This window comes from Sylvia atricapilla, chromosome 7 (genome assembly GCF_009819655.1).
Source record: "Sylvia atricapilla isolate bSylAtr1 chromosome 7, bSylAtr1.pri, whole genome shotgun sequence".
Classification (NCBI taxonomy): domain Eukaryota; kingdom Metazoa; phylum Chordata; class Aves; order Passeriformes; family Sylviidae; genus Sylvia; species Sylvia atricapilla.
The window spans coordinates 7,270,789-7,288,087 of NC_089146.1; the positions used below are offsets into that span (position 1 = coordinate 7,270,789).

The window sequence follows — 17,299 nt, forward strand, 5'->3', positions numbered from 1 at the left end:
TTGTGAGGTGGAAATGGTGAGAAAAGCACTGGAACAGAACTGTGATTTTCAGTCCTTCCTTTCATTAACTCTGATTGCTCATCAGCCTAAAATATCCAGGTTTGCTCCTCCGCTTCTGGGATTCTTTCAGTCTACTTACTACTTACCTTTTATCTTTGTTAGGGAGCACTAAGAATTAAAAATCCTCTTTGGGTTTTACCCATTGACTCCTAGTTGACATTAAAAAACGCTTTACCCCAGGGGTTTTGGCACGGGGCTTTTTTTTTCACGTGCATATATGTCACATAGAGTTCGCACTAACTGTTCATATACAGTGTCAGCATGCATTTCGTACGCACACAAAAGTTCCAGATGTGCTGTGTATCTTGTTTAGTTGACTTTTAGTCTTCTGTAAAGCCAAGAGAAATATTAATCATTCATTTACTGTTAGGGGATGGGTCTTCTTCTCATGTTTCAGTAAAGGGGGTGGAAAAGAAAAGTAAGCCAATTTTTTTCCTATTTAAGGCCAAAGCTGGGGAATGCTTGTGGCTGAGTTCTGTACATGGCCCGGTGCTGGAAGGGCAGGGAGCAACCGATGTTGCTATTTTGAATAGATTTTTTTCTTCCCCCCCCATTTTTTATTTTTGCACAGAGAGTCTCATGTCTAATATTTAGACATGATGAGCTTTGTGCAAAAAGTAATTTTGCTCATTCTTGCCGTGTTTCAACCCTCAGTTATTTTGGCACAACAAGTCGGTGAGTAATTCAAGCTTCTTATGATTTCATGTTTTTATTTTATTTTTATTTTTTACCAATAATTTTAGTAGCTTGTAAGAAATGTGTGTGCACGAATCTCACCAGAACACTTTTCCTTCACTAATTCAGCAGTCAGATATTTAATGGTGAAGCTGAAAGCTGCAGGGATTTGCAGTATCACCCCAAAGATTTTTCTTTGCTTTGCTTTTTTTAAAGTTAGAAGGACTGTACAGTGCTGTCTGCCTTGGCTGCATTTGCTCTTGTTCTTACTTGTTTCCCTGCTACAGACACCAGAGAGATTCTAAGCTATTTCTTTTAACTCTTGGAATAACATTTTAACTGTTCGCTCCATGCTGCCTGGAAGTTCTTTGTCACAAGGAATAAGTCTTTGCTTCCAGCTATTTTATTTGGAGTTCTCCTTTGTACTTGTTTGTCTTGCACTGGCAGCGTGGGGGGTTCTTTCAACAATTTGTGTGCAGAAAAAAAGCCTTAAAATTCGGAACGGTTTTGTTGAAGGAGTCTTTAAGAGTGATATATGAAAATCTGTCAGCTTACAGAATTTTTACTTTGGCATAGAACAGGAGGGTAAATTAATTCCCTCAGCTGTAATAGTTTGAATCAGGCATCTGCAGGCTGTTTCAGCCCCTCACGAGACTGATTAGCAGTTGATGGTATATGGAAGTCCATGCGAGTGTGTGTGTGCATGTTTACAGATAGCAAGAACACCAAAAACCAAGTGAACATGGAATTCAGAGGGGAGAGAAGTACTTTGTATACAAGAATTCAACCTAGAGTGAAGATAAGTGTGGTATGAGTATTTAAGTTAAACAGATGACATTCCACAAGTACAGCTGACCTTTTTTGGATGTGCTCAGTTCCTGTTTGCCAGATATTGTAAACCAGACTTTCCTTAAGATAAAACACTTTTTTCTCCCATAAATATGAAAGATGAGCAATTTATTCCTACAGAGAGGCAAGGAATAGACTTACCATTAACTTGCTAGGCAGCAGCCACAGAAACTGTAGTGCCGTAAAGGAAAGCCAAATGCCTTTAAAATCACACCTACACTGCTCTGTGTGACAGACATGAAAACGATTACTTGAGGCAGTCCATGGCAAACCCATCTGTCTCACCATACCTGGACAGGGACCTCTGCTGAGGGGTGAGTGCAGTCCACCAGGAGTAGCCTGCTGGCCCTGGAGAACTTGGAGCTCAGGAGGATCTGTGCATGAGCAAATCAGGCAAAAGCCTCTGCAGCACCAGCCTGCCTCAGCCAGCACAGACACAGGCTAAGCCTAAGTGTCTGTAAAAAAAAAAAAACAAACCAAAACCAATGCAAATACAGATGTTCTGTAGGGAGTAAACAGAATTTACTGTGAACTGATCTTTTTCCTTTTCTGCTTTGCCGAGAGACAAACTCTCTCTCCAATAATCTTCAGTAAAGATTGTAAAATGCAGTGATTATCAAATTTGAGCAAATGTATGCTGTGAGTTTTTTCAGCAGCAGACAATATATATATATTGTTTATATTTAACATGCAGTAAGTGTTCTATCATCAGAGGGATAAGCACTAAGAGACCATCCAATATAAAGAGAAGGGACATCAATTTTATTTCTCTCCATAAACAAACTCCTCCTGAGTGCCAGGTCTCCTTCCCTAACTCTAGTCATACCCCTGGACATTTCTGAGGTGCAGCATATATTTGACTCAATAAATGGTAAATTTTGGGTAGAAGAACAATACACAAATGAAGTGTGAATGAGTATTCTCATTTCTCTGCCACGTTCCTGTTTCATGGTGTTGTAACATTTCCTTACTGGGCCGACTTCCATACTATTTACAGGGATGAGGTTACACAGAGAGACTGATAAATCACTAGCTATCCCTTAAAAAATTGGATTCTCTCCTCACTTTAGAATGTTTCTTTCTTAAAATTTGGATTCTCTCCTCACTTTAGAATGTTTCCTTCCACACACTTGAGTATCCTTTTCTCACAGAAAATAATAATTGAAGGAGTTGATTATTTGTAATACTAATTCATGTGCAGGGCAGGGAATGGACTGGGAAACCAAATTTTCCACAATTGAAAAGAGAATTTCCAGACATGCTGAAATGTTCTCTCTTGTCAAGAAAAATGTTTATATGGTTAGTATCAAATGTAAGTCAATATAAAATTTTCCTTGGGAAAGCCTGCCAGGAGACAAGACTTGGCAAGATATTAAGGAAACTGCTCAGTATACCCTGAGTTTAGGGTAGTCAGATGTACCCCTGGGCTATGTGTTTCTTTGTCTTGCTGTAATAGCTTGGAACGGAGATTTGAGTACAGCCTCAGGCTAACCACTTCCAGAGCTTGGGATCCTGATGCTGTGCAACCAGGAATATTCTGTGAGTTCTGTGAGCAAAAGCTGTATGTCCCTGTAACCCACCAGGATGTTTTTAGCCTGGAGGTGACATCACCTTGACACAATCCAGGTTTTTTGATACCTGTCAGGGCTTTCAAGCCCTGCCCATGTTCAAGATAAGATGCCCCCTGATGGCAGACAGGACATGAAGCCAGCACTTGGGACAGGACAGATGATTCAGAGTCCACCAAAGTATATTCTGTTCCACCCTTTAAAGGGCACCTTCACACCCTGCATATTAAGCTACTCCAAACTGTAAGATCTTAGAATGTTTCATTAGGAAAGACATCCCTTCTCCACCCAGCAAGCACAACTTGTGAAAGCATTTGCTCAGCCTTGCAGCCTGCATCCATCTCATTTATCTTGAGTTTGTAGAGGCAATCATGACAGCTACATCCAGAAGACAGCATAAATTTTAGCTAGACAGACTGGAGGTGTTTGGCAGTTTCCACTGCCTACGAAGGAAGCACATCCACAGCGCCCTCACATCAGTGTCAAAAGGGAAGTCAGATGGATTTGAGCCTGTTTCAGCTGTATTTGTTATGCTTAAAGGACACCTCAGTCAGCCAGAGAGGGACACTGCTTCTAGGTACAACCCAGTCCTTGAGGAACTTTGCTGAGGTCATTAGGAAAACTCTACTGCTCTGAAAGCAGTGTGACAGCAATGCCAGAAACCCTTCAGTATTATTCCAAATAAGTTTTTGCTCTAAGGCAATTTAGTATTTTCCTTGTAATGCAAGTATTATCTTGGATGTTTGGTCAGGAAACTCATTTCTGAGGTAATGGCTGAATGCTAAAATCTCTCTTACAAGACTTATTGGCCTTTCATAGTACTTTCAATTGCAAATTGCAGTTTTAAAATGATACATAACCATTACAAGTAGGTTACAGGAGGCAGCATGCAAATTACTTTTCCTGCTGAGCACCCACTTCTGCTCCCTGAGAAAAGAATTAAATTTTAGGAAAACTTGTAAACAGCTGATTTGGCCATTTTACTTTCTTTCTTTCTGATCTGGGAAGGATTAGATAGCATGTGAAGTGGATGGGTACTGTACAGATGTATTTTATTTGCCAGACTGTCATGTTTAGCAGTTGGCTGTATGGAACACTGCACACATGTGCTCTTTGTTGATAAATTTCCAGTTTGAGGGTAATGCTAACAACAGTCAAAGCTATCTCTGCTCAAAGGTTCTGGTCACACAGAAAGGTTCCCCTCCAGAGTTTTGACAGTAAAACCAGATGATGCATGTCTGTGTGCCAAGAGATAATTAACCATCATATATAACCTGGACTATGTGAAGTAATGAAATATCAGGGGTCTACTCCTCTCCTTCCATTTTTCCTAACTATTTTTTTACCAAGCACATGGCAGACAAGGTTATACTTAGGAAAATTGAAACATTCCTTTCTGGTCTGGAAAAATCATGCTAAATGAAAGCCTGGGGAATCCACCCCCTCTAAACATTATATATATATGTGTTCTTGGAAATATGACAAATTTCATAAACACATTTTATATCACACACCCCTGGAACACATTAGTCTTAGGAAACTGAGACTATTATATAACCCTTTCATTATTTTCCAGATTTGTTTTTGACTTGAGACCAAATCACCAAATCTACACAGGCTGATTTTTTCTGAAAGAGGAGTTGGAAACATCCACTGCTTTATTGCAGGGGGAGGAAGCAGAGGTAGAAGGGTGTTGTTGCTGGCACAAACCTCACTGTTGATGCCTCAGTCAGAGGCATTACGTTTGCTCTCCTCTTAGTGCTGCAGATTACAAGCAGATCCTATTTCCTCTTCCAGCTTCTGCCAAAGTGTTGAGGTTTGAAATAGGCAGCCAGGTGTCACTTGCAAGCTCTGCTGATGCCAGCCTTACACAACAGCTGATGAAGAGTTGTAATTAATGCTGCCCCAAAAAAAAAAAAATTGCCATCACTTTTTTGTTCCACAGGTTGGTGAGAAACCAGACTGACACTGTTCCATTAGTCATTGTCTGTTATGTGCTAGTGTTGTTCACACCTTGTTTTAATCAGAAATCTGCAGAAAATGGGACATACCTGCCCTTGTAATTGGGACAGCATGCTGAGGGTCAGAAACGGAAATGATGCAGAGCAGCATTTAGGGTTAAAAGCAGCCTCTTCAGAGTTGAAAGGTTCAGTCTACCAAGAAGGGCAAACAATAACAAAGTGCACTTTCCCAGGCTAGCTAGCACCTGAGACTATTGCTCTTGATGTTTCTGTAGTAGGTTCCTAATCTGCTGAGGAGTGCAAGCCACAGCTGCTGTAAGAGTTGCAAGATTTAATTTGTTGGTTTGGAGTAATAACTTGTCAAGGCTCACAGAAGCAGACATTAGTGCAATGGTCATACCATTAATACTCCAGATTATGCTGTCCTTTAGTCGTGCTTGTTTAAGAAACTGGGCAAAAGATCTCAGTTAAGAAAAGGGAAATTGTTGGCAATGGCAAAGATATGCTGTTAACAAATTGGGGGTTTTATGGTCCTAAAGTGACTGGATTAGAGTCCTACATCATTGCAGTTTGATATGATGGAGCACAGTTCAATTTATTATTGGCAGCACCCAAAAGAATAAAACAGACTTGAGAAAGGTATAATAAAATCTGTTCTCATTTAACATTGCTGCTGTTAGCTCATTCTCCGTGTTGTAGCCTGGTAAATTGTACATTACATGATTTTAACATGGTTTAGGGCTCAGTATCTACCACAAATTTTCTACAATTTTGAGACATTCTGATTTTGGCTTTTGGCAGATGATAATAACCTTCAACCCTAAATGGAAAAAAAAAAATTAGTATCATCATTTACCTGCTGCAGAACTTTACCAGCCTATCCCTCCTTCTACATATCCATGGTAATACACTTTGTACATAAGGAGAACTGGGCACAGATGTGATTCCTGCTCCAGGAGGGGTACAAGAAGTGTTATTTGACTTCTGTAGCTTCAGGTCAGGCTGTTGAGGGCAGTGTGGCTGGATGCAGAGAATGCTGCAGCCCCTGGCCCTCAGTGTCTGCAGCCCAGGGGATGCCATGGGTTCCTCCTGGGGGGCTGGCTCTTTGGGGCCATGTTTGTCACAGCAGTGGTGTCCCTGTGGCAGAGGTGCTGTGTGGTGGCTCACTGCTGGCAGCTTCCCACAGCCATGGTGACTGCTGCAGGACAGCTTCTTCTCTAGGGATTTTCTTTCTTCCATTGAACATTGTGATGCACAGTATTCATGAAACTTTCCTTTCTGTCCTCTCTGTGGCTTCCCTGACAAGAGACGTTTTGTCACTGGAAAAATATCTGTAAGGAATTCCCACAGAATTTCCTGATTTTTCTCCATTCAACACAGACTTTGTTTCAAGAAAATAAGATTTACATATTTATATGTGGTGACAACGCTATAAATATTTCTCACATGGCTTTGAGATGGTATAAAAAAATTCAAATATCAACCCTTGCATTGCTTCTGACTGTGGTTAATCAAGAGGGAACCTCCATAGGCAGCAAAAAATTACAAATTACAGGAATCAGAAAGTCTCTTCTGTAAGTACGAGAGAGAGAGGGGGAGGTCTGCTAACTCTATCTTAAATGCTGGAAGTGTGCAAGGGGGAATGAGATCCACCACTGGCTGTAGAGTAGCTCATCTTTCACACAGAGGTATAGTACATTATATTTTTCATTTATATTTTCAAGCAGTCATTTTTCTCATCATCTTTTTCATAGGAAGGGTTCTTTGAATTTTGATTTGAGGAAACTTAACCTACTTCCAACCACTGCTTCTTTTTATTTATTTTCACTTCAGAGCCAAGCTTGTCTCTGAGTTTGCAAAGTGGAAGCCTCTGCCTGTTTCATGTCAACATGACAATGGAAAACATGATATAACCCCCTCCAACAACAACCATTTGTTGGCTTTAGTTTGGATAAACTTCACTCTGGGACTTCTGGCTTTGTTTAGTTTAGCAGAGGAGATTCCTTTCAGATTAGCTCAGAGACTACTTCCATTTTCCCCCCGTTTATGTCAAACCCTTCATTTAAACATGAACTATCAGACATGAGAATGAAAATGGTGCCTCCTTTAACAATGTCTGCACATGCTTGTCTTGCTTTGATTCATACAAGTACTCCATGAAGAGAGGTCTGCCGGGAAGGAGAAAGCATGTACAGGACTTTGAACAGGAAGAATGTGAGGGTAATGAAAAAAAATATATATATATTTCAAGGTTGAATGTGCTTTTTTGTTTTGAAAGCCTAGGCCTTCTCCTACAGCTAAAGAAGCACACAAATGGGTGTCAAGAAATGGGGGATGTGACTTGTAGATTTAAGACTTGAGCAGAATTTGGCCTTCAGCAAGATGCAAAGCTATCCACAGCCACTCGAGACACATACCTTTCTGCTGCTGGATTTCTCTTCCGAATCAATGTGCATCCCACCCTGGCACCTCTGCTGTCCCATCAGGTGAAACCTTTCTTCCTGAGTGCAGTCTTTCTTGGGCTGCTAGGGCAGCCTCAGGCACCCCCTATTCCCAACTCCAGCACTGCAAAGGGCAACAGAATCACAGGGATATCCCGGGCATATTGTGCAGCAGTAGATATGAAAGGATGATCTGTGTCTGGAAAATACTTCCCACAGCAATTCAGCTCTGGCAGTTCTTGGAAAACTCCTGGACATAATCAGTTCCCACTGAAGGTCCCTGCAGTTCACGCCCAGTGACCAGGCAGTGCATAAGAAGGCGGTCTGCAGCAAGCATCTTTTTTTTCTCTCTTCTTTCCCTTTGTGTTGCTTCTTCTCTTTTCCGTCTTTCCATTTTCTTTCAGGAAAATAAGCAAGAACTGAACTGCATCTCTTTCTTCAAACAGATGAGACAGAAATAATTGCTCATTTGAACACAGTTAATGGGAAATATGGGAAGCGTTGCTCATTGTTCCTTTGATGTTCACTGTAATAGCCATGCTGAGCATCAAAGGAGAATAAACTGCATCCCCCATGCTTTCCTTTAGCTATAAGCAGCAAAAATAGGATTCATATTTTCTTGGAAAACACTTTCATGTTCATGAGAGCCTCTTAAAAAAAATCCCAACCTACATCTTCTTGGGTTTTGTCTTTAAATCTACTGTATGGTGTTTGCTTGTTTCCCTACAGAGCAGTAGTCATTCCGTGCCAGCTGTTTAAGAGAAGAATGTCCTAGTGAAAGCAAACAATGGGCTTTGCAGTGGGAATTGCAAATCTTTGAAAAGAGTAATTGAAATCTGCTCAGACATTTTGAAGATTCTTTGCACAATATTCTAAGGCTGTTGGTGGCTTAGCCGTTGGCAGGGTGGTCCTCTTTGTAGCTCCCTCTTTTTTTGTATGAACAGAATAGCATTAATATGGAGGAGTGGGGAGGGGAAAAAGAAGAGAGGTTTCCAAGTCCAAGTGATTATTTCAGAGCAGCTGAAGAGAGAAAGATTGCAGTAAATGTCTTTCAGTGAAGAATCAAAAAAAGTGAATTGTACAGAGCCTTTTCATTTATCAGGTGTTCTCTGGCTCCAGCTCTTCCACTCATACCTTTTAAGGGCTGCAGCAGATAAACTGCGCTGGATCGGGTTTTGTGTCTGCTGCAGATGTTCCAGCCCTCCTGGGCTATGTGGTGTTGTTTATTCTCACCCTCTGCCAGCTGGGGTTGTTGCTGCACAGAGCAGGGAGAGCTAAATGTGTGCCAGGCCTCAGGCAGCCACTTCAGTAGCAAGGCTGCTGACCTCTGATATTAATTAAAAGCCAGCTCTCTGCTTGCAGGCTCTTCGCTGCACCAAAAGTGTGAATTTTCACCCCAGAAGGGAATAAGTTAGGAAGATCCATAGGTCTTTGTGCTTGAAAAATGGCCAGGCATAGAACTTGATATTTAAAAGTGTCTCCAAAATTAAGTTGTCTTTGGTACCCTGAGAAAAGCCTCACAATACTTACTTTAGTAGCCCTAGGAGACTGACAATAAGAGCGTTGTATCCAGTGTACAAATAGCCATTTAATATCCTCTATGAGGCAGATTAAGAAGAATTTCAAATACTGCCATCCATATCCAACAAACTGTCCAAAATGGATGTGGGGTGAATTAGTACAAACTGGAATAAGGAATGAATGAATACAAACTCTTTTGCAGATGAAACTAGGTTAATGATGCTCTATGCATTTAGAACCCCACCACAACCTTCTGAATTACAAATACCCTTAATTTATTGGCAGCCAAAGATATGATTCTTTTCTTTAGACAGTATGCCAGAGCACTTTAATCCTTCACTGGAATATGAAATGCAAGAACCAAATCCTTCATTTACTTCCAACTTCTGAAATTACAGGGAAACCAATAAAATTGTGCAGGGACTTAGGCCAGAGTAGAATTTGCCCCCCTGCTGCTTTACTCATCTCAGATGTAAATTCATTATGGCTGTGGAGTTATATTGGGGTGACTTTGTCCAAGGTATCTGAAAATATAAATGATATTACCACATGTATTATACTGCCATTGTAACATTTCCCATCTGCTTCAGCCTCAGGAGAGAAGCACTGAATCAGGCTGATCTCTTCCAAGGCAAACCACAGAAACAGCATTGCATAAATCTGTTAGCCCTCTCACAGAGCTGAGGGGAAAGAGAAGATCATGTCCCACTTCAAATTTTAATTACCAGCCAAAAGCTGTTTTAATTACAAATTTACACAATATAAAACAAAAGTCATACATTTTTCTCCACACAGTGTTTAGGTTTTATCCTGCCAGAAGTTTACAGCATCATTAATTAAGTAGTTATAGTTCAATGTAGTAAATGAGGTTCTATGTGGACCAAGCTTTAACAATTATCAATTTCAATTTTTTTCCTTTCTCTTATCAGATCAAAAGCTGGTCTCTCTTTCATGCTGTTTTGGATCTGTCAGAGTGGTTGTAAAGTCTGGGAAACATGTGCACAATGACTTTTCCAGTTTTTTTCTGTATTTTTCCCAGGACAGACCTACTGCAAGAAATGTCTCAAAGAATCCTCCAATGTTAAAAATCCTTCCTGGTCCTAGCTAAAACCAGGAATGCAGAAGTATGTCTTTGAGCTACACCTAAGGGGTGATTTTTTTTTTTTTTTTAATTTGGCTAAGCTTTGTGCTGTGTTTTAGTAAATTTTTCCCCTTAATTATTGATCTTAGTAATGTTGAGCTTGAACTATTGCTTTTCTTTAAAAATATGTTAGGCCAGCTTCTCATGGAATACAATTGGAAGTGGTCAAGTGTTCAAAACTAACATTACCTTGACACTTGGATTCTAGACGTCTTCATTGACTGCCCAAGGAATGAGCAGGATGCATGTTTAAGGAAATTAATAAATCCATTAAATCATCAGAAATCATATTAGAACTTGAATTTATATCCAGTTTTTTGCTTAGTTTAAGACACTAGTCTTTATGCAAGAATTTTGTACCATTCACTCTAAAGATAAGAAGCACATTAAAATCATATTACTGCAGGGTAGTATTAGAATTTATGCCAGCACTACAACTAAATAGCCTCAAATGAAGTTCTTGCAGCCTGCTGCTTATTTTTAGCATGACACCACATGGCACAAAAGGTGATGTGCCAAAAAATATTGTAATGTAAGAACAGAGGGGATGAAAAAAATCTCATAGGCATTTTACCAGTGATTGAAGAGTAGCTGAAGTATGATGCAATGGTCCTTCTAAAAGGCGTTGAGTACGCTGAATTATGATGAAGTATCTTCTTACTTTGTGTCCTGCTCTAATGCTAATGTTACCCTTAGTAAAATATTTGATCTGTCAGGCACTGAAGAGCTTCAGTTACCACCAGAATGATTAGAAGCTAATATTTTTTAGGTCTGATTCAAAGCCCAGTAAAGTCAAGGGAGGTTCTGACCAGTCAATGATTACCCTTAACAAGGGAGCAATTATCTGATTTCTGCAGTTTATGGCAAAAAGAGGTTGATCTCTACTAAAAAGACAGAAGCATAAATATATTTGAGTCACAGAGTCAGACTGTTGAGAGGGGACACTGGAGAGGAAACCCCAGAGTAACATCTCTATCCAGATGGTCATTCTTGGAGGAAGATGGAATATCTTCCTCCCATGCAAAAGCAATTTGGCCCATGATGTTGTCAAGGAGTAGCTAAGAACAGAAGGGGTATGACTGTCTCTTGAATCAAGCAGAGGTTCTTCCTCAAAATTACTTTTATGAGTTCAGGAACAGACAGTCAACATTTCTCTGGGCAGCCCCAAGAAAGAAGCAGGGTGATAGAAGTCTGCTCTATGCTGCCCCTTGTATAACTCAGCTTAAAAAGACAGTTCTGCCAAAAAACAACCATCCCCAACTAAAACAGCAAAGAAACCACCTTGCACTTCGTTTGCTTATTAGCAGTCTTGAAACAAGCAAGTCCTTTTGCCACAGTTTCTCATGCCAGACACCAGCTGAAGCAGTGAGGCTGTTGTGAAACATCTCTGATGGGATATCTCTGGTCACTGTTTCCTTGTACTGCTGTGGCAGGGAGAGCTTTGGAAGTTGTATGAGGAACATCATTCCAGGGTTGTCAGCCCGTGTGCTCAAATAAACGATTTGTGAAGCACAAATGTTGAGACGGAGCAGTGTGACAGAATCACCTGCTTTAGACCTTTTGAGAAGAACAACAAGCCTCTGAAGATAAAGCAGAAAAATTAGAGGTTTTAAATCACACTTTGAAAGGTTAGGGAAAAAGCCAATAATGTGCAGGGGAAATAGAGGCCTTTTGTGTTTTACTTGGTAACATATATGCTTAGGATATGTTCTAATTCTGATATTTCCAAAACTTTTTAAAGGCTGCAGAAATGTTGTGGCATTTGTAGCCTATAAAGATGAACTAAGGGAACAAGAAGTTGTTTTAAATGCAAGCACTTTTTTGTACCAGTGCAGGCCTGCTTTTCTCTTATTTATTTTGTAATCTGACGTACAGACTGGGTGGGTCTCAAAGCAAGGACAGTTTGGCTATGTGATGCAAGGATCCTTTACCTGAGGATGGAGACTCTTCTGTGCATTGCCAGTGAAACAGCACGTGGCTCCATGCTGCAACACCTCTGACAGACAAGTACAGTGTTATGCTTAACCAGCATTCTTTTAAGTAGCTTTATCTTTCCTTACTCTGCATCTGAGAAGAGGGAAAAACTGGGACTGGCACAGCAGCAGAGCTGTTCAAACGCCAGCTTTCTTGGCAGACAAGCATCCCTAGAAGTAAGAAAGCTTTGGTTTCATTCCGAAAGCGCAGGATGTAGCCGTCCTTTGTGGTGTGAAACTTGGGAAATCTGTGAAGTATTCATTTATGCTTCTTTTCCATGCCACCTGATAGCTGTTCTTCCTTCTACAGCTCACAGAGCACAGAAGGATTTTTAAGGTTGACCCACTCTGGTTTTTCACCAGAGTGAAAACCTGCATTTAAATGTTTGATAAATCGAGTTTTCATGACCTCAAATCACATGTGGACAAGCCTTACAAAATATTACAACAGTACTATTAAATCTGTAAATATCCAAATAGGTATGGATACCTAAATTGGCCCTTTTGTCCTTGTGCACTGTGTGAAAAGGATTCAATTAATTAGGTGATTAAGACAATTCCAGCTGAGAGAATTTCTGAAGGTCTTGCAGTTGTGAAAAAAAAAAACCCAACTTCTTAAACCATTTCTTTTTCTTTTTTTCTACCTCTTTTCCCAATTCCTGTGACCCAGACAGGATTTGAGCCCTTTGGAGTACTCAGCACTGACCTGAACACGCCAACAAACCAGGCTGTGCTGGCTCCTCCAGCCAATTCATTCATTATGAGAGTCCACTTGTTTCCATTACTAACGACGGGATGGAACGAGTGTGTTTGGGTTTCTTATAAACACCATCGTCATACCAGACAGGGAGCACAAACCATTTGCCTCTAGGTAGACACTGGGGCATACTTTTCTGCTCAGGAAATGGAAAAGCAGCATTGCTGCACATGCTGGGGTGGATTCCTCCACCTACTCTGGTAGGGGAAAATGATAGCATTTCTACTGGAAATAGCATATCTCCCTTCTGCTTCATCCTTCCCTTAAACAATCTATCAGACAGTGCTGGGGCATGAAATTAACAGATTTATTTACTACAGAAGAAATGTAAAACAACTTTTGAAGCATTCATCCTGTAAAGCAAATGACCAAAACTAGGTCAGGGTGAGGAAGCACAGATTTTGTACGGTTAAAAAAGTAACACAAATGTCCTTAACTTCATCAGGCTTTGGATTCTGTCCAAGTTAGAGGCAAGGCCTTCTTCACCTTGGTGCTTTAGCCTTTACCAGATCCACTTTAAATACAGCAGTTGTTGTTTGTTTGACTCATTGTGTTTGTGATCAGATTCTCACAGACCAAAGCTCCTCAGTTTTGTTTCCCAGGCCATCATCAGGCAGCTGCTGGAGGATCGTGAGTCACCCCAGCGTGGACTATTGCCCTCTCTGAGGCAGAACCAGACAAGTTCAAGATGTTTTTTAATTTCTAACCCTTTAGTCACATCTCTGGAAATGGGATATGTGAGTGCTACTAATGCAATAGCTGGACATTGGCTTCGTCCAAAGTGGAAAGGCCTGTGGTTTTTGAGGATACTATTAGGAAATTTTTTCCTTTTGCCATAAAACTGTGGTTAAGTCACGATCATGGTGCTTGCACAAATGCAAAGCCAAAACCAACTGTGGAGTAGGTCAGATTCTCATGTGATAACAAACTCCACTTCACTGGGATTGGGATAATCTGTCGTCTTTCAGGCCACATGACAATGGCCATCTCTGTTTTTCCTCACACACATTTGGGCTCTTCTGTGTACCCTGCATGTAGGTCCTTTGGAACTAAATTGTGATTTTCCTTTCCTATTGGTCTGCTTATGGACAGCTGCCAGTCTTCCTAGAATGGGAAATAATTCAAAACCAGCATGCAACAGTTATTGTCTTTTTAAAATTTTATTCACTATTTAGGCTGGCCCAGGGAAGTGCTAAGCACAGCAAAACCTGTACCAACATGAGTGCTCAGTAAACAGCATAATTTCAATTTAATTCAGGCTTTCAAATATTAAAATTTTTAACAGTGCACTAGAGATTGACAGGGCTTCCAACAAAACATTGCAGTACGTGCCATAGAGGTGAAGTGCTCCATAGCCATCATATTTAGGGCTTTGGGAGGAAGAATAAGATTGTGCATTGCCATAGACAAATACTGTTGAGTTCTAATATTTCTTAAATCTCAGGCTAATGGGCATCTCTAATTAGGAATCAATAAGAAAAGCTGGCTAAGGCAAGTATTGGGCTGTTAGAGCACAAGTCTAGAAGCAGACAAGTCAGCTTTTTTATAACCTCATTATTCCTATACGTTACTCTCCAGGGCTTTAGCACAAATCAGCTTTCCAAAGGATTTTGGAGGTAACGGTTAATCTTTATGAGCAATGCAAAATGTATTATGTCATAACATGCTGAAACACAGATCTACATCTCAGCACAGAGGGGGTGTCTTTAACACCCTAAGTCTTCCCAGATGTAAGTTTCCTTTGGAAATCTATTTAATACTTTCATTCTGCCAAAGGCCACAGCAGTTTTCATTGCAGCTCCCCAAAGCTTATTTCTTAATTCGTTTAACAATGTCCAGAAAGTTAGAAGCAAATATGAATGTCATTATATCCATATGTCTTCAAATTTTTGTCTTCTTCCTGTTAAAGGATGCCATCTACTGTAGCATAACTGAATGACAGGCTTGTAAAAATGCAGAGAAATCTCCTTTATTTCCTTGTTAATGTAAAATTATCAGTCGTGACATATTTTAAATTTCCAGTTTTTATTGATATTGTTGAATAGTATATGGCAGGTGAGTATTAGCAGTGTGAAAAATTAGGCCCTGAGGAAAGAGTCTGCTTCTGTCCTGAAAAGAGAATCTTTTCTAACTAGCAGTGCAAAAACAGGGGAAAGATGGTCTTTTTCTGCTCCTCATTGGGACTGTCCTCTTTGCTGTAAGGTAGCAAGATCACATCTCTGAAAATAACAAAACAGCAAAACAGATCAATGAAAAAGAAGTAAGAATGATGAAAAAAAATGACATATGAAGGTTCAAATCCTTGGATATGAATTTCCTAATAAATAAGGACCTTGTTGTGTTAAACACATAGTTTAAAAAAATGTGGTTTTGAAAGGCTAAGGAAGTGATACTGTGACCTGAAAATCAGAGTATTACAATTAATCAAACACATCTTTTGGGCACAGAAAAGTGTGTATGCTATACATCTCTTTATATGTGTATGCAATTCACATAACTCTACATTACAAGTGCAAGTAGTAACAATATTAAGTTCTTTTAGGTCCATAAAATGGTATTTTTATTGAACAATTATGACTTGCTGTAGAAAAAAAGTAATCCTTATTATGTTTACAAATGAAAAGAGCATTTTAACCTGTGGAGCTGGTAGGTGCTCAAACACAGTGACAGCTGAGTAGTCCATTGCTCTGGTGACGTGGATCTGTGCCCATCCATGCTCTCCAGGGTGCATCCAACCACTACTTCAGGATGGATTACAAGCTCTAACCTCCCCAGCAGCTCTGCTGAGGTTCTGTCCCACAGCACACAGCTTTCGAGGGCTTCACGTGTGCAGTGAGCCACTCTATGATTTGTTTTTCCTCTTGAGTCACTACAGGGGTTATAAAGATTTCATTCATAATACTACTTCTATGTTTCAGCCTTCTTGTTTGTCAGGAAACATTTGTCATTAGCCTTGTCAAGAATGGGCAGCCTGTGTTTTCCTCAAGTGCCCACAGTGAGATCCTGGTTTGTGAGAAGGAGGAAAATGTTTCTTGCAGAAACAGTCAGCATCTAACTAAGCAGAGGATCAGCTTATTTACCTGGGGTATGGTTCTGTGGGGTGAGAATTGGGAAGCCAAGCAACGTTTTTAGAAAATAGCTCTAGCTTGGCAGATTAAGGAAGGATGTCTAGACCCTCTTCAAAGGTACACATGGTTAGGCAGGATCCTTTGAAGCAGCATCCCCTGATGCCATAACCCTGTAGCATGTGGGTGTAGGGTAGAGGTTGTCCTGGAAATGAGCAGTTCTTCTCCATCTCTCTTGTGCAGAATAAGAAGTTTCTAGAGAGGCCCAAAAGGGGAGGAAAAGGAAAACTTGAGTTTCTAAGTGATAGAGAATAATGTCTGAGAGAAGTGAGTTTTCATATGCCATTGGAAGGGTTTCCATTTTAAGACTTTTTGTCTTGTGAAAGGAAGGTAAAATATTGGATCCCAGCTTGATATCAGGCAAAGAAAAAAATATTGGCTTGAAAATGTCTGGAAAGATTTTTGAAGCTTTGTTGTTCCAATCAAGATAGAGGTCAAAATCAACTCTTAACCATGAGGAGCGCCAGCCTTTACAAGTCAACATTTTCCTGTTTGCTTCTTTTACCATCAAAGTGCAAAAATAACATAAGGTGGTGTACATGGACATGGATAGCCTGTAGCAGGATTGAAAGTGGGAAAAGAAACCCTCCTGTCCCATGGAGTGCTCTGCTCCAAGAACTTCACTCCAGCTCTCCCCTCAGGGAGTCATGACTGTATTCCCCATTCCCCTTCCAGAGCTCGTAGGGGGTGAAGAATTCCGTGGGTGAAAGAGGAAAATGTCAGGTCAATATGACCTAGGAAAAGCAGCTGAGTGAGAAAGTGTGAAGGGGGCAGGGGCAAACGAAGCTCAGTTGAGCACGTGGCAGAAAAGAAGGGGAACTGCTCAGGTACAAAATAAAAAAGGATTTGAGGAAGATGAAAAGAGAAATTACATGTTATGGGAAAGGTGACATGCAGAGGAAGCATAAGAAGAGAGGAAATACATAAGCCTGCCCATTGCCAAAGAGCATGGTGTGGAGTGGGAATACATACCCACAAATATAGAGAGGAAGAAAAAAGGGAAAAAAAAAAAAAGAAACCAGGGTGCTAATGCAGTGGTGGAAAGATTGAAAACAGAGATTAAAGATGCAGGGAGAAAAAAAAAAGGGGACTGCATAACCCATAGGAAGGAACTGCAAGAAATTTGGGCTCAGTCTCATACTAGATAATTGTGGCTATTACAATTGGATGATATTTAGAAATTTCTGCCTGGAGCCAGTGGCAATTTTAATGTCAGAGTTTTGAATTA

General features: G+C 40.4%; 1 protein-coding gene across 1 annotated transcript in view; it reads left to right on the forward strand.

Annotated features, from left to right (window-relative positions):
- The first annotated feature begins 464 nt into the window (after window positions 1-464).
- The window catches only part of COL3A1 (collagen type III alpha 1 chain), a 49,274-nt gene continuing 32,439 nt past the window's right edge, over window positions 465-17,299 (forward strand). The window contains exon 1 of the mRNA XM_066322511.1: window positions 465-735. Within this exon, the coding sequence (XP_066178608.1) occupies window positions 657-735 (79 nt within the window). The 5' untranslated portion in view covers window positions 465-656. The remainder of the gene's footprint in view (window positions 736-17,299) is intronic.